The sequence below is a fragment of the Oncorhynchus masou genome, unplaced genomic scaffold, assembly GCF_036934945.1.
Source record: "Oncorhynchus masou masou isolate Uvic2021 unplaced genomic scaffold, UVic_Omas_1.1 unplaced_scaffold_32___fragment_4___debris, whole genome shotgun sequence".
In the NCBI taxonomy this organism is placed as follows: domain Eukaryota; kingdom Metazoa; phylum Chordata; class Actinopteri; order Salmoniformes; family Salmonidae; genus Oncorhynchus; species Oncorhynchus masou.
In genome coordinates, this window is record NW_027016571.1 from 18122 (window position 1) to 44219 (window position 26098).

Here is a 26098-nt window from a genome sequence, read left to right on the forward strand (position 1 = left end):
TGATTAATGGTTACTGTCCCTGTTAACACTAGAACCACAAAAGCATTAATTTCGACTGCTCATTCGTATAATAGTTTTTATTACTCTGCCATTTTTAAAGCCATGCCCCCCACCGTCCTTGACTATTCCTAAGTCTATATAACCGTAGGTAGAACGTTAATATTACAAACCGAACTGGAGTTATAACCAGTTTCAGGAGGGCATCTCATTTTTTGAATGGTTTTCCCCGTTGCACCTCCTCCCGACAGTGGAAGGTGCCGTGCCCAGTTGATAATCAGAATGTAATTACCAATTTTGAATGAAGAACACGGCGGGCCATTATGTTGTACTGGTATAATGTAATTATAATCTGAAAATGTATACCCTAAATATGTACCCTCTATCAGTCCACCTAATCCAAGCAGTTTTATCAGTCTACTCAGGCCTACTTGGAGTACACAGTGAGAGCGTGCATCATTTACAATGGCAAGAAGACAGGCGAATGGATGCACATGCTGTGTTAGCACTGCAACTCGAACTGAATGAAAATAACTCATGACATCTGATTATTCTTCAGATTCTGAGCCTCAGCGTGAACCTACACCTCCAAGGTCTTAGAACGATGCGCATGCAGCAGGTGCCCTCGCCTCCATTAAATGAAATGTGAGACAAAAGAGAGGAAGAGACGGCACCGTTTGGATACAACAAGCCAGTGACAATGCTACAGACTGATTATCAGCACAAAATGTCATCACAGAGAGCAGGCCCCAGGGGTGTAGCCAGAAATTCGATGGTAGGTGGGCTGGGGTGGGTGCTGTGGAGTATTTAAAAAAATATATATTAAAAAATAAATAATAATGTATTCTTTTTTTGTTTTTGCTCAATCTGATTGGATGGGTTTGGCAGGGCCTGGCACCCCCGTGCTGGGCCTGTGCCCACCCAAGCCCACCCATGCTTACTCCCCTGACAAGCCCTACATCTCAAGCAAAAAACAACATCAGCAACAGCAGTCACCAGCTGGAAGCATTCATTTCAATCCTGTGGAGCATTCGATGGAAAGAGTGTGTGGGCTTATATGGAGAGCTTCGGGTCAGAGAAATCATGTCACGGGATCGCTTCAGAGAGATCATGCGTCACCTTCGTTTTGGTGATAAAGAAATGAGAACCTGATGCCTGGAAACAAATTCGCCATGGTGTCCAACGTATAAATAATCCACTCTTTTTTACTGCTGTCATATCGATACTTATATTCATTATAATGACATTACTTCTGTGCAGATTTTTACCATTTATCAAGTACAGTTGGTGCTAACCATGCGCCTTGGTGGTAGGAATATTTTTTATTTATTTAATCATTATTAAAAGAATGTCACGTCCTGACCTTAGTTCCTTTTTTATGTCTCTATTTTTGGTTTGGTCAGGGCGTGAGTTGGGGTGGGCGTTCTATGTTTTTGTTCTATGTTTTGTATTTCTATGTTTGGCCTGGTATGGTTCCCAATCAGAGGCAGCTGTCTATCGTTGTCTCTGATTGAGAATCATACTTAGGTAGCCTGTTCCCACCTGTGTTTTTGGGTAGTTGTTTTCTGTTTTATTTGTCTTCACCTTACAGAACTGTTTTGTTTTGTTCACTGTTTTTGTTGTTTTTTGGTTATTGCAGTGTTCAGTTTATTTGTTAAAATTAACATGGACACTTACCACGCTGCGTTTTGGTCTTATCCTTCCTATTCCTCATCCGAGGAGGACAACGATCATTACAAAGAAGCTGCTACCGTGTTCCAACTCAAAGGCACTCCACAAATAAAACTGATTGAAGACTTGTATTTTTACATATAGCCTACAGCAACAAACAAATGAAAATGCTATTGTGTTATTTGAAATGGGTTTTTTTATTACTCAAATGTTACCTTCATAAACACAACCAAATACTACTTTTTGTGATAGCATATATGAAATGTATGAATCACACTGTTAGTGTTGCAGTCAGAATCACTGCTCATTAGCCTGAAGGGGGTTCCTCGAGGCCCAGTGGTTCTAGTGTTAAATGAATTGCAAGCAGAAAGTTGCCCCGCAGTGTAAAATTGTGGACTTTCCTTTTAATCCTAATGGTAAATATATCAGGGTCCTTACCCCACCATGGCGACGGTGGGCCGTGTGTTGTGCTGTGGTTGGGTGGAGGCGCTTGTTGACTGTGTGGAGTCTGTCCCTCCTTTCTCCCAATCAAACGGCTCATTTTCCGTGATGATGCGCTCCTTCATGCTGTTCTCAAACACCGACATCAGCAGCTGGGAAATAAAGGAAATTTGACTTTGGCTACATCCCAAATGACACCCTAATCTTGAATTAGACCCTTTCCCTTGACCAGAACAGCAGCCGGCCAAATAGAAAACAACTCCAAATTAGACTCTGGTTGTGTCCAAACGGCACCCTACTTCCTTTATATTGGTGCAGTATATAAGAAATAGGGTGTCATTTTAGATGCAATTTTCTTATTGGAAATAGCATAGGGAGAACGAGGAAGCATTGATGAAGTCAATATATCAGTTTGTGTGAGCATACAAAACAAGTCCCTGGGAATAGTGAGATGGTGGCCAGTCAAAAGAGACGTTTGTTGGAGCATTTCACTGTCCTTATTCTCTATACTGCGATGGTACCTGATAATCCGGCTTGGTGTAGTAGTCCAGGCCCAATACATGGTCGAGGAAGATATCAAACTCTGACGGCATGTGTTTCAGCAACATCCTATGGTCATATCGCTCTTTAATCTGCCCAACTTGCTCCTGCGCAAAAACCCCCAGAATAAAACATGATATATTTGTTTGACTTTATTTAATTGTCATTCAGTAGCTGAACAAACCAGTCCTTTCCACTTCCCCCTCCATTTGCCCATTGCGCCATGTGGCACAAGTGTCCGAAAGCTGATGGAGTGAAAATGATCAAGGGTGTAGGAGCAAATTAGAACATCCTTACATGCAACTTCAACGGAGCCAACACACACTGTGATATTTGGAGTTTGCACAATTTCATACAAAGAATCGTACAGAGGTGTACAAAATGATATGCCACATGCATTTATTTATCTGATTTCGAGGCGCAACTCATATTACAAAATAAATACCTACTAAATTAAATGTTTAATTGTTACTAACATTGTTAAGAGTTGAAAGATAAGAAGATCCAGAAAGGCTTGTGTTTTGTTCAGCTTGCGTATGATTTGATTATTTGACTTTAACGATTCGCTAGAAATACAGTGGGTCTGTCATGGACGAGTGAAGGGACTCTACCTTGTCCTTGATTTTCCGCCATGGCAGCTGTCCAACTGCAAATTCCACCAACATGTAAAATAAAGACCATAGGTCATCATGGCGGCCCATTTCCTGGGGAGAGAAAAAATAAAAGTAAAGATTATGAATGATATCCACGCTATATCGTTTCAATTAGTACACTACACCCTTAATAGTGCCAAACCTAAGGTTGCCCCCATAGAGATCCTATTAAATAACTACAGGGGTTATGTATTGTAATTCCTTATTATATGGTTGCCCGCCACCAATTGACAGTACAACAACATCATTAACAAGTTCTACGTTTATTTCAAAAGAGCAAAATTGGCAGAATACATTTTCCAGCATATACATTTCAACATGAACATTGTTTACTTTGTTTTTATGTGCGTTGACTGAGGCATATCGGACAGTTCCTCGAAAACCTGCAACAGTTCTCGGCTGAAAGGAAATAAAACAGCATTAGTGACGGACGAATATCAAGATGCATATACAACAACGTCTTAGAAAAAGACTAATTCTAACACATCTTTCTTCTAGGTTTATCCCTACTGTTTACTCTCCAAAATCTGGTGGTTTTAAGAAACAAACTATTCCTATCTAAATGTTTACTTAAATGTGAAGTAAATAATAAGGACAACAAATGGAATAAAATAAATTACTGATAACGATTTACATTTACACTACACTAGCATTCATCCCACATCCGTTAGCACCAAATAAACATGACACAACAGCTACATAGAGGATACATGCAATACAAACCATCTTAAGACCCAAAAGCACGCCATTGAACGTTGAAAATGCTATATTTGTCCTTGACTACTCGATCTGACATGTGCCATAAGATGCCGAAGTCAAATATAGGTAATATCAATGCTTTTGTTGCCAGCATTTAGTGCCGTAGAGGAGTTATGAATGCTTAATGTAAACACAGTGAATCTAAATTGTAAAAATAAAAGCTAAATAATAAAGTAGACAGAAACATAAGTGAGGGGTCACACCTTTAATCTGTACACTAATCCTACTAAAAGCTCATGAATGCATATCTGTGTGTTCGGCACAGTAAGCGACTTGGGTCAAACCATAATGGTATTATAACGTAGTTGAGATAAATTCCATTTGAATCCAGTCAATATCAATAATTAATATTCAATGAACTTGAATTGAAATATTTCAATAACTCGTTAATTTTTTCCTAAATGTCGATTCATTTCCTATACTGACAATCTGAAAATTGAATTGCACCTCTAGTTGAGTAACTCAATCTCTTGTGTTTGGCTTGGGATGGCAGTATCAGTGGCGCAGAGCACGCTGTTCGTTCTCACATTACCCTCGCGGTTTGCTGGTGACATGACCTCCGAGGGGAGCAGACTGAACGCTCACGGTCGAGTTCCACGGTCATTTCTCGAAACACTGAGTACTCAGCCCTCAGAGGTAGACACTGGAGCTGCATCCCGAATAGTACTATTTGGGACGCTCTCATCTGGTTATTACAGAGAGAGGCTGCCTGTATGTCAGTCCTGTTAGAAACAGGAGAAACTTCCACATTGCTCTAACTTCCACTTAGATATTCTGTTGCTTTCAACTGCGTATGCATCAGAATTAGGACCCTGCTCTGACACATTGCAAAAACCTAAAAGAAACAGAATATCTAAGTGTAAGTTAGAGAGTGAGCAATAATGTACAAATATCTCACATCCGAATGTGGCTCTAATATTACTGCTATGTAGATAGATCAACTTATAGCTGTTCCTATATAAAATAGCTGCAAGCAACAATAAGGGGGTCCTAGCAATAGAAATACCATCACTTGGTGAGCTATTGATATAAGTATAACAGAAAGGTCGAAGGTGGGTGTCCTTAGTGTGACCCCTCTGCTATGAGGAGAACAGAAAGCTTGGTGACCACACTCACGTCACTCTGTCATCATGCACATGACAGCCACGGCGGAGCAAGGATCTGATGGAGAAACGGGTTGAGCATGCACTTCACAATCAAATATCCAAAGGAACTGTAAAACACAAAACAAAAAGGCAAGCACTGAAACAAAAGGAATTAATAAACATAAGGAAATGTAACAGAAATAGGCACACATCACAAAAAGTGACAATTACACATAGTAATGGCAGTAACTTGTCAAACATTTTCTATTGGCTTGTATGTAACAGAGAGAACTATATACTTGATAATTAGCAATGTCCTTGCTCACCGTCAATGGCCACAATTCTGTCTGAAATATTAACATTTTTGTAAACGTGTTTCAACTTCCTGTAACAAATATATTCTGGCTTACAACATCACACATTCAGAAAATGTGTCAGTTTGATTTGTGGGAACTGCTGGTGAGTGGGGATCTTACTTTTTTCAACTGGCTGTTTTCAAGTTTCAAATCCCATTTTTTCACCTACTGTAGGTCTGAAAGTGGATTGAGTGGTATCCTATCCAAGAGGCAATAATGTGCATGAAACAGCCTTAATAATACCTATATAATGGCGTTATATAATCTTTAATAACAGATTATTACAAGTTAAAAGCCCCAGAACATGATAGATGTAATACGTATTGGGGCGGTTTCCTAGACACAGATTAGGCCTAGTCTTGAACTAAGCGGACTAGTGAATGTGTTTTAGTCTAGAAATAGACCTGATTACACATAAAACTCCCTGAAAAGTGGCCTAATCCTGCAGCATTACATACTCAAAATAGTAAACCTGCTTCAATCAAATATAAGCCATACATTTTGGCAGCTGATATGTAATTTGACGGATGCCTCAAGATAAAGCTAACTTTGTTTGAAAGCATTTTTTTTCCAGCAGTGCTTGATATATTTTAAATGTAGCCTTTATTTAACTGGGCAAGTCAGTTAAGAACATATTCTTATTTACAATGACGGACAACGCTGGGCCAATTGTGCGCCGCCCTATGGGACTCCCAATCACAGCCGGATAGGATACATCCTGGATTCGAACCAGGGACTGTAGTGACACCTCTTGCATTGAGATGCAGTGTCTTAGACAGTGCCTTAGACCGCTGCGCCACTTGAGAACCCCAATATGTCAATATATGAATATGAAAATGTCCCAAGAGTTTACAAAACCCATCAACATTTAACATGCATGCCAAAATCTCTACATAAATAATATCTTCCACTTCTCAGAAGAAGTCATGGAAAACAAGATTTCTTATAAAACGCCTGATGCGTTCCACGAGAGGAAAAATAGCTCTGCTCTACCCACAATGATTTATTCAGTTATCAGGGAGGGAGGATCCTTCTTCATTGCGGAGAGAACACTAGTGTTGAGCAGCTGATAGGTCTTTCACTGCACAAGCACTGAATGCCAACGGCTGAGTGCTAACAAATATGCTTTTTGGCTAATGGCTGGGGGCTAACAGCTACATGCTAACAAAAATTCTTTGTGGCTAATGGCTAAGGGGCTGACATAGTGGCAAGGTGAAGGACATTTGGACAGGGGAGGCCCCTGACACTTGCTTCCCTGGAGACCTGGCTGCCTACGGGTAGGGGAGAGGCATACACTGCTAATGGCCAGGGACTGGGGAAGAGGGAGATGAAGAGAGGGAGGGGAGATGGAATGAGAGAGGGAGAGGGAATGAGGAGGAGGGAGAGAGAGGGAGGGAAGCAGGGGTAAAGAACGAGAGAGACATGGAAGCAGGGAGGAGTTAAATAAAATGAGATGGAGAGACAAACAGGCAGGGAGAGAGGTAGAAAGAAAGAGGGAGAAGCAAATGGGAGAGAAAAAGGAGGGATAACGATAGAGAGAGGGAGCCAGAGCCTCACATTCATCACGAATCAATGAGCTGAAGCTGACTCAGCTGTACTGGCTAGAAGGGCAAAAAATCAGAGAGCAAGAGAAGGGAAAAAGGAGAAGGGAAGCGAGAGGCGATGCCATAGCCCACTGACGCATGCAAAAGCAAATTAAATCTCACACTGCTGCACTTACAGAGCTCTGAATGCAGAGAGGGGGGGGGGGCTGCTGCATGAGGACACAGAGTGTTCGGGCCAGAGATATGAGAGGAGAGGGGGGAGATGTAGAGAGAAATAGAGGAGATCAGATAGTGACTGAGTCAAAGAGATGAGAGGAGAGAAATAGAGAGATAGGAGTGTAGGAGAGTGGAGGGAAGGGGGAGAGCGGTGCCTAAGAGATGGGAGGCAAAAGAAGGGGAGAGCAATGGAAAGAGTGGATGGAAAGGTAGAGGAGCCGAAAGGGAAATGGAGTGGATGAGAGAAATGAATAAGAGGCAAGCGGGGAAAGGAGAGAAGATACTTGAGAGAGTCTATTTAAAATGAGGGGAGAGGAGGAAAGGAGGGAGGAAAAGGAGGAGAATAGTCCAGGGGAGAGAAGGACAAATGCATAAGCAATTGATGAGGGAGAAGAAAGGAGAGGAGGTGAAAGTGCTAGAAGAGATTAAGGGAGATAAAAGGATAGGGAGAAGAGGAAATGACAGGATGGAAGTGGAGGAGAAGAAGAAGATCAAAGAGGGGAAGAAGTGGAGAGATTGAAAATGCAGTCAATAAATCAAATCAAATTTGATTTGTCACATGCGCCGAATACAACAGGTGTTGTATTTTGTACACCTTACAGTGAAATGCTTACTTACAAGCCCTTAACTAACACTTTGGATACCTCTCTCTTGGATGAAGGTATGTGTAGAGACAGAGACAAACAGTGTGCTGGTAGGAGGATGGGGAGGTTAGTCCTTCTTCGGCTTAGTTCTGGTTGCATAAGACGTTGATTAGCATGTACAGTTGAAGTCGGAAGTTTACATACACTTAGGTTGGAGTCATTAAAACTCGTTTTTCAACCACTCCACAAATGTCTTGTTAACAAACTATAGTTTTGGCAAGTCGGTTAGGACATCTACTTTGTGCATGACACAAGTAATTTTTCCAACAATTGTTTACAGACAGATCACGTATAATTCACTGTATCACAATTCCAGTGGGAAAGCAGTTTACATACACAAAGTTAACTGTGCCTTTAAACAGCTTGGAACATTCCAGAAAATTATGTCATGGCTTTAGAAGCTTCTGATATGCTTATTAGCATAATTTGAGTCTGTGGATGCTGTGGATGTATTTCAAGGCCTACCTTAAAACTCAGTGCCAAAATGGGAAAATCTAAAGAAATCAGCCAAGACCTCAGAAAAAAAATTGTAGACCTCCACAAGTCTGGTTCATCCTTGGGAGCAATTTTCAAATGCCTGAAGGTACCATGTTCATCTGTACAAACAATAGTATGCAAGTATAAACACCATGAGACCACACAGCCGTCATACCGCTCAGGAAGGGGATGCGTTCTGTCTCCTAGAGATGAATGTACTTTGATGCGAAAATGCAAATCAATCCCAGAACAACAGCAAAGGTTCTTGTGAAGATGCTGGAGGGAACAGGTACAAAAGTATCTATATCCACAGTAAAACGAGTCCTATATCGACATAACCTGGAATGCAGCTCAGCAAGGAAGAAGCCACAGCTCCAAAACCTCCATAAAAAAAGTCAGACTACGATTTGCAACTGCACATGGGGACACAGATCGTACTTTTGGGAATAATGTCCTCTGATCTGATGAAACAAAAATAGAACTGTTTGGCCATAATGACCATCGTTATGTTTGGAGGAAAAAGGGGGAGGTTTGCAAGCCAAAGAACACCATCTCAACCATGAAGCACCCGGGTTGCCACATCATGTTGCATCATGTTGTGGGGTGCTTTGCTGCAGGAGGGACTGGTGCACCTCACAAAATAGATGTCATCATGAGTCAGGAAAATTATGTGGATATATTGAAGCAACATCTCAAGACATCGGTCAGAAAGTTAAAGCTTGGTTGCAAATGGGTCTTCCAAATGGACAATGACCCCAAGCATACTTCCAAAGTTGTGGCAAAATGGCTTAAGACAACAAAGTCAACATATTGGAGTGGCCATCACAAAGCCCTGACCTCAATCCTATAGAAATTTTGTGGGCAGAACTGAAAAAGAGTGTGCGAGGAAGGAGGACTCAGTTACACCAGCTCTGTCAGGAGGAATGGGTCAAAATTCACCCAATTTATCGTGGGAAGCTTGTAGAAGGCTAAAATAAACGTTTGACCCAAGTTAAACAACTTAAAGGCAATGCTACCAAATACTAATTGAGTGTATGTAAACCTCTGACCCACTAGGAATGTGATGAAATAAAGCTTAAATAAATCATTCTCTCTACTATTATTCTGACATTTCACATTCTTAAAATAAAGTGGTGATCCTAACTGACCTAAGACAGGGCATTTTTACTAGGATTAAATGTCAGGAATTGTGAAAAACTGAGTTTAAATGTATTTGGCTAAGGTGTATGTAAACTTTCGACTTCAACGAACTTCAAAGGCTTTCTATAATGGTTAGTTAGCTTGGAGGAAGGATTTAGTGTTGTGTGCGTTGCGTCTGTGCACTTAGCTAACTGCTATCCCATAGCCTACAGTACATTGCACATGATGTGCGACTGGCTGAAGAACATGCCCCAACATGTTCTCATGCTATCTGATTGGCTCAAAGTCAAGTTGTTGGCCACTGACAAGCGTTGCGTAGGTTCGTCGAAACCGGGTCAGCACATAGCAGGTAACGCTTTTGTTCTAGCAAGAGAAGGAACAGCCTCCCACTGTGATAAGTACCTATCGACAGTCTTCGGCAATCATATTCTCAGTGTGTTACATACTTCAGGGTGGGTGACGTGACGTCATTGATCCTGACCCACCATTTGGGGAACACTGGGTGCGTCGCCGGTCTGTCGCGCTGCACATCGCAGAACACGGATATATCGTATTACCGTTTGCCTTTTAGATCATAAATGGACAGGGGTACCTGATGCTAGATCAGCACTCCTACTCTGAGATGGTTTATAAATACAAGCCTAGACCTGCTAATCTGTGCAGCCTCACCATTGCAATAAAGATGACCTGGAATTTATCCACGAGCTGGACATTATTCTAATAACATCACAATAACATTTAAGTGGGCGGCAGGTAGCCTAGTGGTTAGTGTTGGGCCAGTAACTTAAATGTTGCTGGTTCGAATCCCCAACGCACTTAACCCTAATGGATAAGAGTATCTGCTAAAATGTAAATATTAATATAATTTTGTAGGACAAACCAAAGCAAAGGAACAGAAGAGGAGACTTACAGGGCGGACTTCTCCAGTGGTATTGGTGTACTGCCGCGCGAGGCCGAAGTCTAACATGTAACACTTCCTTAAGGTTGAAGGCAGCCTTCCCATGGCGAAGTTTGACTGCAGAGAAAATACACGATTATACAATGCATTTTAGATATGGTCTGGTGGCTCAGATGGTAAGAGTGTGGGGCTACTGTAGCAACACCAAAGAACCATCACAGTGCCATTAGTGTTAGCCAGGAGGGGCGCTTGTTCTTCTTTGTGCTGCATTCCCGTTAACGGGATGATATGACAACAGCCAGTGAAAGTGCAGGGCGCCAAATTCAAAACAACAGAAATCTCATAATTAAAATTCCTCAAACATACATGTATCTTATACCGTTTTAAAGGTAATCTTGTTGTTAATCCCACCACAGTGTCCAATTTCAAATAGGCTTTACAGCGAAAGCACCACAAACGATTGTTAGGTGACCACCAACTCACAGAAAAACCCAGCCATTTTTCCAGCCAGAGAGGCGTCAAAAAAAGCACAAATAGAGATAAAATAAATAAAAGTTCATATTTATATAAAAAAAATCTGAGTTTACATTGGCGCATTACGTTCACTAGTTCCAAAAACATCCAGTGATTTTGCATAGCCACATCAATTCAACAGAAATACTCATCATAAATGTAGATGAAAATACACATGGAAGATATACACATGGAATTATAGATATACCTCTCCTTAATGCAACCTCTGTGTCAGATTTCAATTTTTTTTACAGAAAAAGCAAACCATGCAATAATCTGAGACGGCGCTCAGAAAATAAATAAAATGATCCGCCATGTTGGAGTCAACAGAAATCACATTATAAATATTCCCTTACCTTTGATGATCTTCATCAGAATACACTCCCAGGAATCCTAGTTCCACAATAAATGCTTGATATGTTCGATAATGCCCATTATTTATGTCCAAGTAGCTACTTTTGTTAGGGCTTAGGTATACAATCCAAACGCTTGTGCAGGTCCAGCCGAACCTCGGACAAAAACTTTTAAAAAGTTATATTACAGGTCGAAGAAACTTGTCAAACTAAATATAGAATCAATCTTTAGGGTGTTGTTATCATAAATCTTCAATAAAGTTCTAACCGGAGAATTCCTTTGTGTGTAGAGAAGCCCTTGGCTCTCTGCCAGACACCTGGCTCATTCAGCTCCCATTCAGGCCCACAACACAGTAGAAGCCTCATTCAAGTTTCTAAAGACGGTGGAAGCCCTAGGAAGTGCAACTTCAATCATATCCCACTGTGAATTCAATAGGGGCTGGGTTGAAAAATCGACCAACCTCAGATTTCTCACTTCCTGTTTGGATTTCTTCTCAGGTGTTTGCTTGCCATATGAGTTCTGTTATACACACAGACATCATTCAAACAGTTTTAGAAACTTCAGAGTGTTTTCTATGCAATACTAATAATAATATCCATATATTAGCAACTGGGACTGAGGAGCAGGCCGTTTACTCTGGGCACCTCTGGGCTCCTTTCATCCAAGCTACTCAATACTGCCCCTGCAGCCATAAGTTTTAAGGGATGGGGCATTGTTTGATGAAACATCAGTTATAAGACCATCTAATATGCCACAGATAACCCCTAACTTGCTCCAGGGGTACAGGTTACTATAGGGAAAGCTCGCCCCAATGCTGGGCTGTGTGTGTGGTGTCTGGGATTGGGAATGAAACGAACCGATGGCAAAAATACACATTTCCGTTTTGATGGACAACACAGATGCAGTCTTTTTTTTTTACATGCGTCATGGCACAGCACAGCATGCCACAGCATTATGGAAGGTTATCAGTGCCAATTCTAAAATGCAATGGTTAATTGCATTTAAGCATTGTTTTTTTAGAATTAGCACTGATAACCCTTCATAAAGCTGTGGCATGCTGTGCCGTGATGTTATGTATGATACGTACCGGTTTGATATCTCGATGCAGGAAGCCAACAGAGTGGATGGCCTCTATAGACTCCAGGATCTGTTTCCCCAGGCGGAGTGTGGTACTCATGGTGAAAGTCCCCCGAGGCTGGCTCCTCCGCAAGTCTGCCAAATTGCGTCCCTGCTCCACCCCCCAAAACAAAACAACGCTCTGGGGTGAAGTTCCCTCTAGGTACAGATCTAGAATCAGCTTCCCTCCCCCAATCCCCAATCCTAAATCTGACACAAAAATCTGCATTTGGGGCTACTTCACTCTACTCCAGAAAACCAACCATACGTAACCAAACAGGCTTTGTGCGAAATAACACATTTATTTCTTACCGGTATGGAAACACCCAATCGCCTAGGTGTGAACATAGAATTACATATAGAATCCTTATTCATTTCATAAATGATATCTGCGGGCCTAGTAGCCTAGTAAAGAGTTGTCACATCACTTTTTACATACAATACCTTTTAATATAGGCTGCACGTGAGTTTCAAGTTTGGGGAAGCAAATTTGAACCATAAACATGCACCTTTATAATAAAGCATTCCATGCATCCTCACATTTACAGACTTATGTAAGATGGGTTACTATTCCTAATGTGATGATTAGATTTAGGCCAATAATATAACTCAATCACTGTTCACAGAATAGACTGTTCAATGCAGCTCGTAGTGGCGTAGAGTAGGCCTGGGCTACAAATACAAGATCGTATTTTTAAATATTCCGATATGCCTGGCTGGGTCTCATTTTTTTCACTGGCAGTCACAAATCAACAATCATCTATTTGTTTGTATTCAAAGTCATACAGTATCAAAAGTTTGGTCATGATGGATTTTTACACCCAAGTACCATGACATAACAGCTTTATAGGATTGGATCAAGACTCTCCATAATATACTTTCATATTATAGAAGGCTGACAATGCTATGCTGGATCATGTGACATAATGGCATTTGAATTACTATCCTTCATCAGTATGTGCTTTGTCAGCCTCTAACCAGCCCCTGCTTATGAATATTTGTTTCAGTTAATATGGCCTATTTGCCAAGACTTCATATTTCACGATGCCTTATGCAAGCTTTATAAATTGCACTTCCTCAGAAAAACGTGTTTTTGTTTCATTGTGGTCAGATTCTCACAGAATGCATTTTGGGGATGGTGGTCAATCTTTATTAAAAGCAAAGGTCAGCTTCTTACCTGAAGTTGCATGACCACGTAGTTGAATTTGTCATTTCTCCCGCAGCCAATAAACTTGCAAACATGGTTTTTACCTAAACAAAAAAGGTCATATTTTAAGAATCGTAGTTCAAAGATGCATATGCCAAAATATTCCATATCACTTCAACTTGATGATTGGATTGGTTTTCATTGGTTACACCAGGGAGATGAGAGTGGTGACAGGGCCTAGGTAAGATCCAATTCAAATTCCCATATCAATCAATGAAAATACAGTAGAACCACTCATGTTGACACTCAAGGGCTGAAGAAAGGATAAAGCAATATTTTCTTTCCAGGTTTTCTTCCTGGCAACACCTGTCTGAGGACTGTTCTTTTCAGAACTTCTTTCTCTAGGACATGGCCTTGTGTTAAATATTCTATAAAAGATCACTTTAGATAAAATACTGGCAGACAAATAAAACTGGACAAATTCATGAGCTGGCCAGTCCATGTTTCCTGGTCTTCCTTTTCTTCACAGTTAATCCCAATTAAGGTCAGTTGGGCATGAACCATTGTTACTCATCATGCACCATTAATCTTTTGATGGAGCACCCTGTTAATGTGACTTAGTACCGAACATTTTGGAATCTCAGACTCTAAAAAATTCTGAGGGAACTTCAGATTGTTTGATATTCCTTAAAAAAGGTAGAGTCTGTAATATGACATCATTATACACCAAAGGGTGTCGTCCTGCTTACAACAACAGTATTGGCAAGTCCTGATATGGGCATGCTGGGAAGAGCCAATAGTAGCAGTCTAAGCAGATTTGAATTTGTTTGTTGTTTCACTCATCTACATTTCGTGATGTCATATTGCAGTCTCTTCCTTTAATATGTACATAGAAATACCAACACACACACACACACACAAGCTTCTTCAAAGACATAGTACATGTTGTAAACCGATCATGAGTCATCATCACAATATGAGGGACAAATTTACTTCGAAAGCTGTCACACATCAGTTACAGTGTGTGACTGTCACCCACAGCTTTCGAGGTAACTTTTTTCCTCATATTGTGATGATGACTCGTAGCCAAAGTGAGTCACTTGTTACCCTGGCACATTGACGTGCATACTCCAGGAGGAGAGAGTTGCTCTCCTATGTGCCACGTGATCGCCATCACGTCTAACATGTTACTGCTGCCCATGCAAAACCGTGCTGTGAGTCACAACATTTAATCTACATAAAAACATATAGAGGGCCCATTATGGCAGAATTAAAGGAATAGTCTAAGCCAAAATACTTGCTCTAGTTTGTTCACTGTTTTGGAAATACTGTTGGGACCATGCAATCAAGCATCAATAAAGTACTGTTAGGATGCATGTTTGGCTTTTGTAAGATATTTGATTGTTGGGACCCCTACTTCCTACTGACATACGTATAACCAAAAACAAGCAACACTATATTGCTTATTTTCCAGGCACATTTTTAAGGGCCTTTTTTAAAATCATGAGTGGAGTATTTTTCACAGCTATTTCATAATGGCCTTGTAGACATTTTACCTACAATATACTTCAAGGAGATCAGAGGCCCTTTAATCAATACACAACATGAGCAATGATGTTGAGTAGTTTACTAGGTTACCTATTGATTCATAAGGTCTAAGCTATTCTTAGCCACTTTTCCGTGAAGCTACTATGGGTGTAGTAAGCAAGAGAGACATTGGTTTCCACATTTGCTTGAACCTCAAGCAAAAGATTCAAGGGCCATAATTCAAACAGCACACCAAAATGCAAAGCACGAAACAGATATGCTTAAATAGTGCATCGTGACCCACTAAATAAGGCCATGAGGAAGAGAAGGTTACATTAAATAAGCTTAGTGCATGGCAGACAGAGCTAATGTTTGCTCTCCCTAGCCACTTGGCCTAAAGCTCTATTCAAAGTCCACAGCCACCGAGTCACAATAGTCTGGCGGCCCATTATTACATATTTACGAAACAAATGTAATTGGCTGTTTATTAGGTTACAGATTCTGTCACAGTAGACTGCATGGCTCTGCAGCTTTTAACTGAAGGATGCTTAAGGATGTACATGACAATGTGAAAGGAAATTCTGATTCCTTTTGACAGGATGTCTCAAAGGACACCCAAAGCACTAACACTTTACCTGGTTTTACTGTCCTGAAACCTATGCTGTGCTGTCATGAGGAGAGGTTATTACACTTTTCACTAGACTGTCATGAGTATGACATAGCAGATTTTATAGCCAATCATAAGTGCAGTCTTAAGCAGTATTGATGTAACACATTTATCTTACACAGGAAAGATAAACGTTCTTACTTGACTATGCACTGTAGCTGACACAAACTTTATATATTTGTCTGTCATGACTACAACAAAGTATACTGACACATGGTGTCAGCGGTGGGATCTGGGTTCAGGTCAAGTGACATCAACAAAGAATGCCATTTATTGAATTTAAGAACCGACTGAGCAGCACCTTCTTACTCATTGACTAAGCCAAACGGTAAACACAGAATGGTAACCGCAGTGGCACCACCACGCTCATTGACAAAACTAGCAGAAAGGTCCAAAATGGCCACTGCAGTGGGCCCTTACCCTGCAGTTTCTTCAGGACTGCCACCTCCATCTTCAGGACCTGTTTGGGCTGCTGGGCCGACTCCACCTTCAATGCCACGTTCTCCCGAGTCAACAGGTCCAGAGCTTCGTAAATCTCACCAAAACCTCCCCCTCCGATTTTCTTCAGCTAGAAAGGTGTTGAGGATAAAAAGTGTACTAAACAACATTCTTCTAGTGCTGTTAGAATGCTGGCTTATACTGTACTGTAAAGAAGCTCAACTTAACAAACCTTTCGCATGACAAACACCAGTTTTGATGGAAGAGTACAGAGATGTTAGCCTGTTCCCAGATCTGTTTGTGCTGTCTTGCCAACTCCTATGGTCATTGTCATTGTCTGGCATGACAACGAACAAAATTAGTTGGCAAGACAGCACAAACTGATCTGTGACCAGGCGATAGAGAGGTGTGTCTTATTGATCAAACAGTAATTGAGTGAATTCATTTTTGCTAGATAGTTGCCCTCCTTCGTCCCACCCCTCTTTCTCCAGCCCCACTTCATCAACTCCTCTATTGCATTTTTTTCTTTATTTCACCAAGTACTTACCGTAAGTGCTTTGAACAACCCTATTATCCGTTTATGGCTTGATCATGACAGCCAAGTGCCAAAGACAAATATTAACCAGGCATGTGCAAACACACTACTTTCTTCCTCAGCTCTTTGGCCTAGGGATCTGTCGCTCCGTGATTGGTTCTGACAGGGTCGTCTAAGTGATCACCATCAGAAGCACAGTAACTGTTACGCAATCACCGAATGCGTGGCGCTGCGTATACCATACCATTATTAAAGGGGCAGAAGTAACCCCAAAAGTTTGTCAGATACCATTAAAGGGACATTTGACAAAAACTACAAAGTTTGTCCAATGATTTAACAATTCTACATTCTGTTCTTGTCATGTCTGCTCCTGCTCCTCTGGCGTATGACGTCGCCAGAGTACTAACCGCCGGTCCTGGGATTCATCATCACGCACAACTGACACTCATCATTAAGCGCACCTGTTAATCATTATGATTCACACCTGGACTCCATTACCTTCATCATTTCCTCCCCTTTATATGTCACTCTCCCATGTTCGCTCACCAGTTGGTATTGTTCTTGTGTATCGGCGTTCTGCCTTATGTTGGTGTCGTGTTATTGGTTTTGTTGTTTTATTAAAACGTTTCACCTGCACCCGACTCACTGCCCCATCATTACAGTTCTGTAGATCCAGGAGTAGAGTTAAAGAGAAAATATTGTGGTCACAAATGGATGGGAATAAATGCTGCTGTGAATTAGTTACAATCTTTCCCATTCAGTCTGGATCGAGGCCTGCATAACTCTGTAATCTGCTCAACTTCAAGGTATGAAAACAGATTTTCGAGTACACTATCCCTTTAATTCTGGTGAGACACAGAGAACCTTGGTGACGGGGAGTCAAATCTGTGTGTGTGAAGGTAATCTTGTAATTAGCCCCTTAGGGAAACACTGATATAGAGAGACCATACCAAGACAAAACCACAACTAGATCAACTATGTAGCATACTCACCACTTTCCATCGGTCCTTGACCATGCAGTTAGGCGGCAGTATGTCTGCCGTCTCCCCAGCCCCATTCATGTTGGCGTGGTCCTGGAGGCCTGGTACTAGGCACTGTATCTGCCAGCCCGACAGAACGCGGGCAGCTCCCAACTTAAATGAGCCATTTATCTGGGAAAGGATATTCAATAAGACATAAGTCAGTCTTATTCCCTTTCTTTTCACACAATACCCATGAGCAGGCATCACACAGCGCACTCAAAGCAAAAGACATAAGTCAGGGTTGTCTTATAAAGCCATTCGTTTTGTTAGCTTCGGGCCAAAGTGGAGGAGAAAAGAAAATGGTATTTTCCGTTATCCGTGCAAATACCATGGTCATACAGAAAGCTTGCTGGTATTGACGGTGGTAGTTTGACATCTAGATTGTCTTGAAAGAACAAGGGGGACAGACAGTACATACTCTGCAAGTGAACGATGGAAAATAAGGCCTTCGGTATACTGTATGTTGGAGGTACATCAACTACAGCAACTACATATGTCCATAGATACTAAATGTCCTTCATATCTGAACATCAAGCCCAATAAGGAGATGCACTTTCCTTAGGGTGTGGCCAATTCAAATTTGAAATTACTTTTGGCACTTGAAGCACAGTACATCACTCTGCTTGAGCGCCGAGCTAAGAGTTTTGTACAAAAGCTTGATTATGTAACAATGTATGCCAACAATGTACCTACAATATGTCATTTGTATGTGATACATGGTTTTAGTGACCTCCCACAAAGCGGGACCATAACCATTCTCATAGTCTTGAACACTGTTGTACAACAACAAACTGACAATACATCTATGAAATTCATTGTAATGGATATATTATTTGGCCTCAAATTTCTGCTTGTAAACTCATTTTGGAGGTTAAGAAGACGTGATAACTAGATTACAACCAACTGGTCTCTGTTACAATCAGGTAAAGACGTCCTCTTCATGACGAGATCAAGGCGTCACCAGATAACATCCAGATTTGGTGGCTAAAAAGACTTCAGCAAAACTTCATTATACAACCACTATACAACCTGACCATGAGTTCGTTGCAACCAGTTTTGCCTGATGATATAGACACTTCTTAAATTTTAATTGATCTGTTTTGCAATATCTGGCCAATCGCTGTTAGCCCTCTAAACTATTAGACAGTATTGGTATTGGGTTCGAACCGATATCTATCAACTTTTATTTTCTAGATGCTTATGATTATTCTGGGTAAACAACATCGGGATAAGAGTGATGCATGTAAATAGGTTAGTACCAAAACCATGCTATTCTGCATGCAGGGCCATGTACCATTAGTTATGCATGCACAGCTCAGCTCCATTGGGGGGGGGGGTACTTAGTCATGCCTAGGCTGAGGCCAGTAGAGAGACTGTGTATTATCTAGCAGATTAGTCCGCTGTGAAAAAGTGACAAAATGCACTAGAACACATACAATAGGTTTAGACAGAGGGTGTGAGCCTACGAGGGTGGTATTGCCAGTGCTTATGGCTTTAAAGCAAGGTTTGTCAATGCACCTGGGTCGGTTCCCAATATTTGCTTTGCTATGGTGGGAAGCATGTGAATGGAGGCTGTGTCATTGAACGTCAATATGCCAATAACTGGTAGTTATTTCAAGCACTCATAGCACAGCAAGATTACAGGCTGGTAACACTGCAAATGTAGCAAGAACTGGGTCACGTTCAGTAGGCAAATGTTGTGGAACCTTGCAGATAGAAATGTCATGAATAGAGCTTACGTGGCTCCTTATTCTACATGTCAGAAGTGCATGTTCGTTCTACATAACATTTTATATCTGAATGTCCCATAAACATTGCACCATGCTGAAAGCGACCCTAGCGCCCTCATCAGACTCGATCTAAAACCCACAAGAGCAGGCAAAATTGTAAGTAGTTTAAGTTTAAATACAAAGAAGTTTGTTCAAGGAGCATTTCCTCACTTAGCGTCCTCTACACACTACAGCCATGGAATTGGAATTAATATTTTATTTTAACCTTAAATCATTAAAGGGATAGTTCACCCATATACAAATCATATTGGTTTCCTTGTCCATAGACTGCTTAAAGGGTAAGGAAATTAATGTAATTTTGTAATTTGAGTGAACTATCCCTTTAAGCTTATTTTATACTTTCAAAAGTATGACTGACTAATAATGAATCAATCGAGATAATTGCTGATCAGCAGCTATAGTGACTGCTCATCATGATGCCACCCTATAAGATCATATAAAGTAGGCTTCATGTTGTATGGTTCAAGATAATATATCGTTCTCAGTCTAACTATTATAATGTTATGGCCATCTTGCCAGGTGTTATGAAAGATTCTTCTCATGTTGGGAAACACTGCAAGCCTGTTCCCTCCCTTTGGGTGTAGTTCAATAATAATCTTGGAAAATGAAAATCATATTAGCATCATCATCATTTTCACTGGGTTGTGATAGTTCAGGGTACAGTTGCCATAGCAAAAAGCAAAACATAGGGGCAGTGCATCAGTGAGAGACTCAAATCAATTATAACACACAAGTAAATGTGTATTTGCTGTCCTATACTAACAATAGTGTGAGGGGATCTACTTTGCAAAAAGCCAAGGGGTTGCAATCAAGTTTCCCAGAACTATGAAATCATGAAATTTCCTTGAAATCCGCGAAGGAAGCCGCGACAGCCATTTGTGTTCAAACTGGTGGGTAAAAGTGCAGCCGCATTTCCAAGGGAACTTTGAAGAACACATGAACCTCTCACCATATTTACAACCTCTTCAAAAACCTTACGTCTGAGAAAAAAATCCTGAACTTGGCCAATTTAGTCGATGCCAAAACCCTCCTTTGTAAGCCTACAAGCCAAAATAAAAAAAACACAAATACAAAGAGGTTTGTTACAACTGCCTCCACAACCAAATCAATGATGTTTAGAGATATTTAGATATTTAAATAATATTTATGAGAATGACAGTTAAATTTGAAGGAGTAGATAATGAAATAATGACAAGTAATAGTATAATGGACAACAATACACAGAAGCCATATAATGCAATCATTTAGCATAACATTCATATAAGACGATGATTAGAACTACGAGCCAATCTTTTTACAATATATGAATTACTTTACAGGTCCCAGGTCTATATTTGGCAGTATACATGTTGTACATAAGGCCTGATCCAAGCGACTGTTGAACCTGTATCATTAAATGTAACATTGGCAAATAGAAAGTTGGAACAATTAAACAAATCTAACATCTCACCCTAAAGTATTTTACAATAGCCTAACAATTAGACAAATATTTAGCCTTACTCTTTAAGCACAAACTGTAATAGTAGTATGTTTCTAATGAGTTGAATTGATACTGCTTGATGTGTTATATGCAAATGCACGTTCCACAGTGTGTGCTATAACTCCGTAGACCTATCTGCTACTAAGGCAACTAACTGACTGTTCAACATTCACAAAATACAGGCAGAGATAGTTTGATTTAGTCAATAACCAATACCAACAAATGGGTCAGGTTAAATAGTGCACATGCAGTATTTCTTTTAAACAAATGGGCCGAACTGATGCTTTAAATATAGTTACATAAACAGCTATAGCCCTATCAAACAATAAAACATAACATTTTGCTAAATGGGACAACATTTCTGTCCATTTAGGGCTGAAGAACAGTCCCAGAGGCAAAAGTCATATATAGCCTCTTTAATAAAGCACCCAGGAAGTCCTGCCAACTGATGTCTATATTATGTAAACGTTATTAGCCAAACAGATGTCATGAAGAATATTACCTGGCGCAGAGACGGCACGTTAGTCTTTTCCGTCTTTTTGGAATCTTCATTTGGGATTTTAAGGTAGCAGAAGACTTCCTCTGACAAACAGTAGCCCTACTGCTACAGCTATACACTCAATAATAGCATCATTTCCCCATGTAAGACCAAATCCATTGCGAGAAAGGTCCATATAAACATCTACTCCAATGTCCGAAGCTAAACTGAACCGTACTCCTTTGCATTTAGCAGGCAATTATCCCAAGCGAAACCGCCAATAAATTCAATCAAACATATGATTTTCTTACATTGTGTATTGGCCTAACACACATTTTGTTCTTTTCTACATTAGTTTGTCAAGTTGTTTAAATTAGAATAAGATCCAAATTCTTCGACAATAAACGTGTCACGCAAGCGGATTCCTATGATTACAAACTGCAGTGTACAGGTGTATGCTTTTCATGAATGCACAATTAAAATACATTGTCGACGACTAAAATCCAGGTAAGCAGTGGGTCCAATTCCGATAAACTATTCCGATACATTGCCTTCTCTTGCTAATTGATGTATCGGTTTAAAATACGGTTATATGCTCTCGATCCATACCACTTCTCGGTTTTTGTCCGCACTGCAGCGTATACTCATGCTTGACAAGAGACCCACCTATTACTACCGCCTTTATGGCGAGAGGTGGCGCACGACACCCCATAGATATTCTGCAAAATCACAAAACTTGTACCATTTTACAAATATTATACCCTAATAACAGTCCGTTACTTCTCCTCGCGCGTAATGGACTGCGTTTGTAATTGGACGTCAGCCTTTCTAATCTTCAATAATATTGCATATTTTAATGGAATTGTTTGATATAGGTAGACCTACCGCTAAAAAAAATACTACCGAATGCAATGTAGCATATATGAGAGCAAAAACACCGGACTACAATTCCCAATGTGAACCAATCACTGGAAAAGGCCAGCGCCGAACTTCATCATACTAAAATACGCATAATATTAGATATAACTCTATAATAGCCCATTGGCATTAATGGATTGGGATCAAAATATTTTGCTATATTTTAACTACATCTACTGCAATTCAAATCCACATTCCACATTTCTATTCATTAAGACAACTATAATTCCTTAAATCAGCCACCTGGGCCTTCAGTGTACAAACATACGGCAATATTTACATAACCCTTCAAACCTGGGGAATGGGGAAGAGAGGATAGTAGCTTTTCTTTTTACCTAATTCTCTTCAGACGCGATGACATGAAAACCTCGAAGACTTTGAAGAGGCACATTGTTTCGCCTCTACGGTCAAAACCATTGCAGGAGGTTCGCCCCACACACCACCATTTCTACGGCAGCATCCTCCTCCCTGCCCTCATTCGCGCCCCCAGCATCAGCATCATTTAGCAACCAAAGCGATCGTCCTCTGTGCTTTCCTCGGAGATTTGTGGTATAGGCTACACGGCACATACCGCCACCTACCGAAGTGGAGAAGAACATTTTAGACCTGGATGCACAATTAGGACTATACTTATGTTTTGAAAAAATGAACATGGTGACTTAAAAGTTAGGGAGGATGACGGATGAAAATTATTTTTCATAAAAAGCCTTATCTATATAATTTTGGGAGTTTCTCAAAGTAATTCTGAGGAGGACATTTCTCCCACAGATATTTCAGAAAAGGCTTGACTGAGTATACAGCAGCCTAAAATAGTATTACAGTAGTTTTAACAAGTGTCAGGGCATGCAAGATGCCGCTGAAGAACATGGCTGACGTTTTGCATTCTCCCAACCAAGTGTGCTATTTTGTCATTTTTGGGGATTTTCTGTAACTTGTTTTTTAACTTAATGTTGCTGCTGCCGTCTCTTATGACCGAAAATAACTTCGGGACATCAGAAAAGCTAAAGTTTTTTCTTTAAGGAGTCTAACGAGAAGGATATCCTGCTTTCACTGGAACAGGCCTAGATCCACGCCTTTTGCGTGAAAAAAAAGTAGTCGGAAAGGAGGCTGCGCAAGTAAACTCCCATTGCCTTCCATTCTTCTTGCTAACGCACAATCATTGGAAAATAAAATTGATGACCTACAATTAAGATTATCAATTCAAATTGTATTAGTCACATGCACCGAATACAACAGGTGTAGACCTGACAGTGAAATGCTTACTTACAAGCCCCTAACCAACAGTGCAGTTAAAAAAAATATGGCTAAGAATAAGAGATAAAAGTAACAAGTAATTAAAGAGCTGACAGATAGTGGCAGTGGTTTGGAGAGGGGAGGGTGGGGAATGCAAATAGTCTGGGTAGCCATTTGACTAGATGTTCAGGATTCTTATGGCTCGGGTGTAGAAGCTGTTTAGAAGCCTCTTGGACCTAGACTTGGTTCTCCGGTACCGCTTGCCGTGTGGTAGCAGAGAGAACAGTCTATGACTAGGGTGGCTGGAGTCTTTGACCATTTTTAGGGCCTTCCTCTGACACCACCTAGGATAGAGGTCCAGGTCGCTGACCTCCGTGTAGGCTGTCTCGTTGTTGTCGGTGATCAGGCCTACCACTGTTGTGTCATCGGCAAATTTAATGGTGTTGGAGTCGTGCCTGGCATTCATGAACAGGCCCCCCATTAGCATCAACAGGGCTGTAGTGGAGCTGGTCGAGAGTTTCAAGTTCCTTGGTGTCCACATCACCAACGAACTATCATGGTCCTTGGTGTCCACATCAACGAACTATCATGGTCCAAACAGACCAAGACAGTCGTGAAGAGGACACAAAATCTTTTCCCGATTTAGGCCCGATTTAAGGTCATCTAAATGTAGGATAATCTGGGCCTTAACTACAGCAACAATCAAGTTAACAGCGTTGTCTTTGACCAGTGACCTCATTTAGAACTGTTGCGTAAATTTCATACTGAATTTCTGTTTCTGCCATTTCTGAAAAGTCTGCTTTTGCCGTGACTAAACATGCATGCTGCCTATAGCAAGGTCCATGCTCCGTCATAATGCAAGATTGATTGTATAGTCGAAAACATTTTAAAAAGTAGGCTAAATGTTGCAGCCCACACTTCTATACAAAAGACAAATTGATTTTCAATATTTAGTTTACCATAAGATTATTGGGTTTCTATATCCTGACTTGGTATAGGCTTTGAGATTAAATAGGCAAAGATATCACGCTCCTATCGCACAGCAATACTGTAACCTACCCATAATGTCAAATATTTGACACAAGCTACCTGTAACGTTTTTCCTCCTGGGAAGGAGAGGCGACCCAAAACGCAGTGTGGTTATAATTCATGGTATTTTTAATAAGAAAAACTACACATGAATAAACTACAAAAAACAAGAACCGTGAAACCCGAAACAGTCCCGTGTGGTACAAACACTGACACAGGAGACAACCACCCAGAAAATACCCCAAAGAATATGGCTGCCTAAATATGGTTCCCAATCAGAGACAACGATAAACACCTGCCTCTGATTGAGAACCACTCCAGGCAACCATAGACTTTCCTAGACAACTATACTGAACACAACCCCATAAATCTAATAAACCCCTAGACAAGACAAAACACAATAAATCACCCATGTCACACCTTGGCCTAACCAAAATAATAAAGAAAACACAGAATACTAAGGCCAGGGCGTGACACTACCGGTCTATTTAGTGTGTTAGCAGAATGTTTTAATATTTTGCAGTAATTTATGCTGTATCTGGGAAAGGACTGTGTCAGTTTCTGAAAGAGAAAACAATGGCAAATTATTGTAGACCTGTCAGCAGAACATTTTAATTCAATTGTGTTTTGCATGAAACTTTTCTTCCAACCTAAATGTAATGGACTTCTCACGAATTCTGAAACATTGTCTTGGGCAAGCTACAAAAAAAAACAATTACAGTACTTACAGTAGCATACATAGGCCGACTTCAATGTAAAATAACAATTGTATATTATATATATTATGGGATCTTTTATTTCAGCTCATGAAAAATGGGACCAACACTTTACATGTTGTGAGGACAGACGTTGGGAGATGAGAAGCAATAAATAACAGACATTAATAAATAACGGACATGAAACAAAACACAGAGGTCGTCTGGACAAATGAAACAAAATTACATTCATGCAGACACGGAAGAAACTGAGGAAGTGACAGATATAGGGGAGGCAATCAAAGATATGATGGAGTCCAGGTGAGTGCAATGAAGTGCTGATGCGCGTACCGATGGTGACAGGTGTGCATAATGATGGGCAGCCTGGCGCCCTTGAGCACCAGAGAGGGGGAGCAGGAGCAGACGTGACACATGTTGCATTTATATTGTTGTTCTCACTAACATCAAATGGCTGCATTCTTGTAAGTTATCTTGTTTTTAATTTTTTATGAATAATCTTATCATATCCACCATTTGCAAAAATAAAATTAGGCTACTTGCCGGCTTTCAAAACAATATTTAAACCACTAGCAGAGATGTGTGTATGTACGGTCTAAAGTTTGAGGGGAGGTGTGTCACGATCTTCCTCCTCTTCATCTGAAGAGAGGCGAGAAGGATCAGAGGACCAAAATGCGGCGTGGTATGTGTTCATAGTGAATATTTAATTAAAGAAAG

At 40.6% G+C, this 26098-nt stretch overlaps 1 protein-coding gene across 4 annotated transcripts in view; it reads right to left on the reverse strand.

The window, feature by feature from the left end:
• LOC135538881 (tau-tubulin kinase 1-like) overlaps positions 1–22867 on the reverse strand; it is a 39192-nt gene extending 16325 nt beyond the window's left edge. The window contains exons 1-10 of one of the 4 annotated variants that reach the window (XM_064964768.1): positions 22742–22867; positions 17711–17869; positions 16166–16313; positions 13582–13655; positions 12376–12516; positions 10434–10538; positions 3636–3701; positions 3261–3353; positions 2631–2756; positions 2107–2261 (exon numbers count right to left, since the gene is read on the reverse strand). In XM_064964768.1, coding sequence (XP_064820840.1) covers positions 2107–2261; positions 2631–2756; positions 3261–3353; positions 3636–3701; positions 10434–10538; positions 12376–12516; positions 13582–13655; positions 16166–16313; positions 17711–17779 — 977 coding nt within the window. In that variant the 5' untranslated portion in view covers positions 17780–17869; positions 22742–22867. Of the gene's footprint in view, positions 1–2106; positions 2262–2630; positions 2757–3260; positions 3354–3635; positions 3702–10433; positions 10539–12375; positions 12520–13581; positions 13656–16165; positions 16314–17710; positions 17870–21512; positions 21598–22741 lie in introns of those variants that run through there. The other 3 variants (XM_064964766.1, XM_064964770.1, XM_064964769.1) reach the window with 3 other exon arrangements.
• Between the last annotated feature and the right edge of the window lie 3231 nt (positions 22868–26098).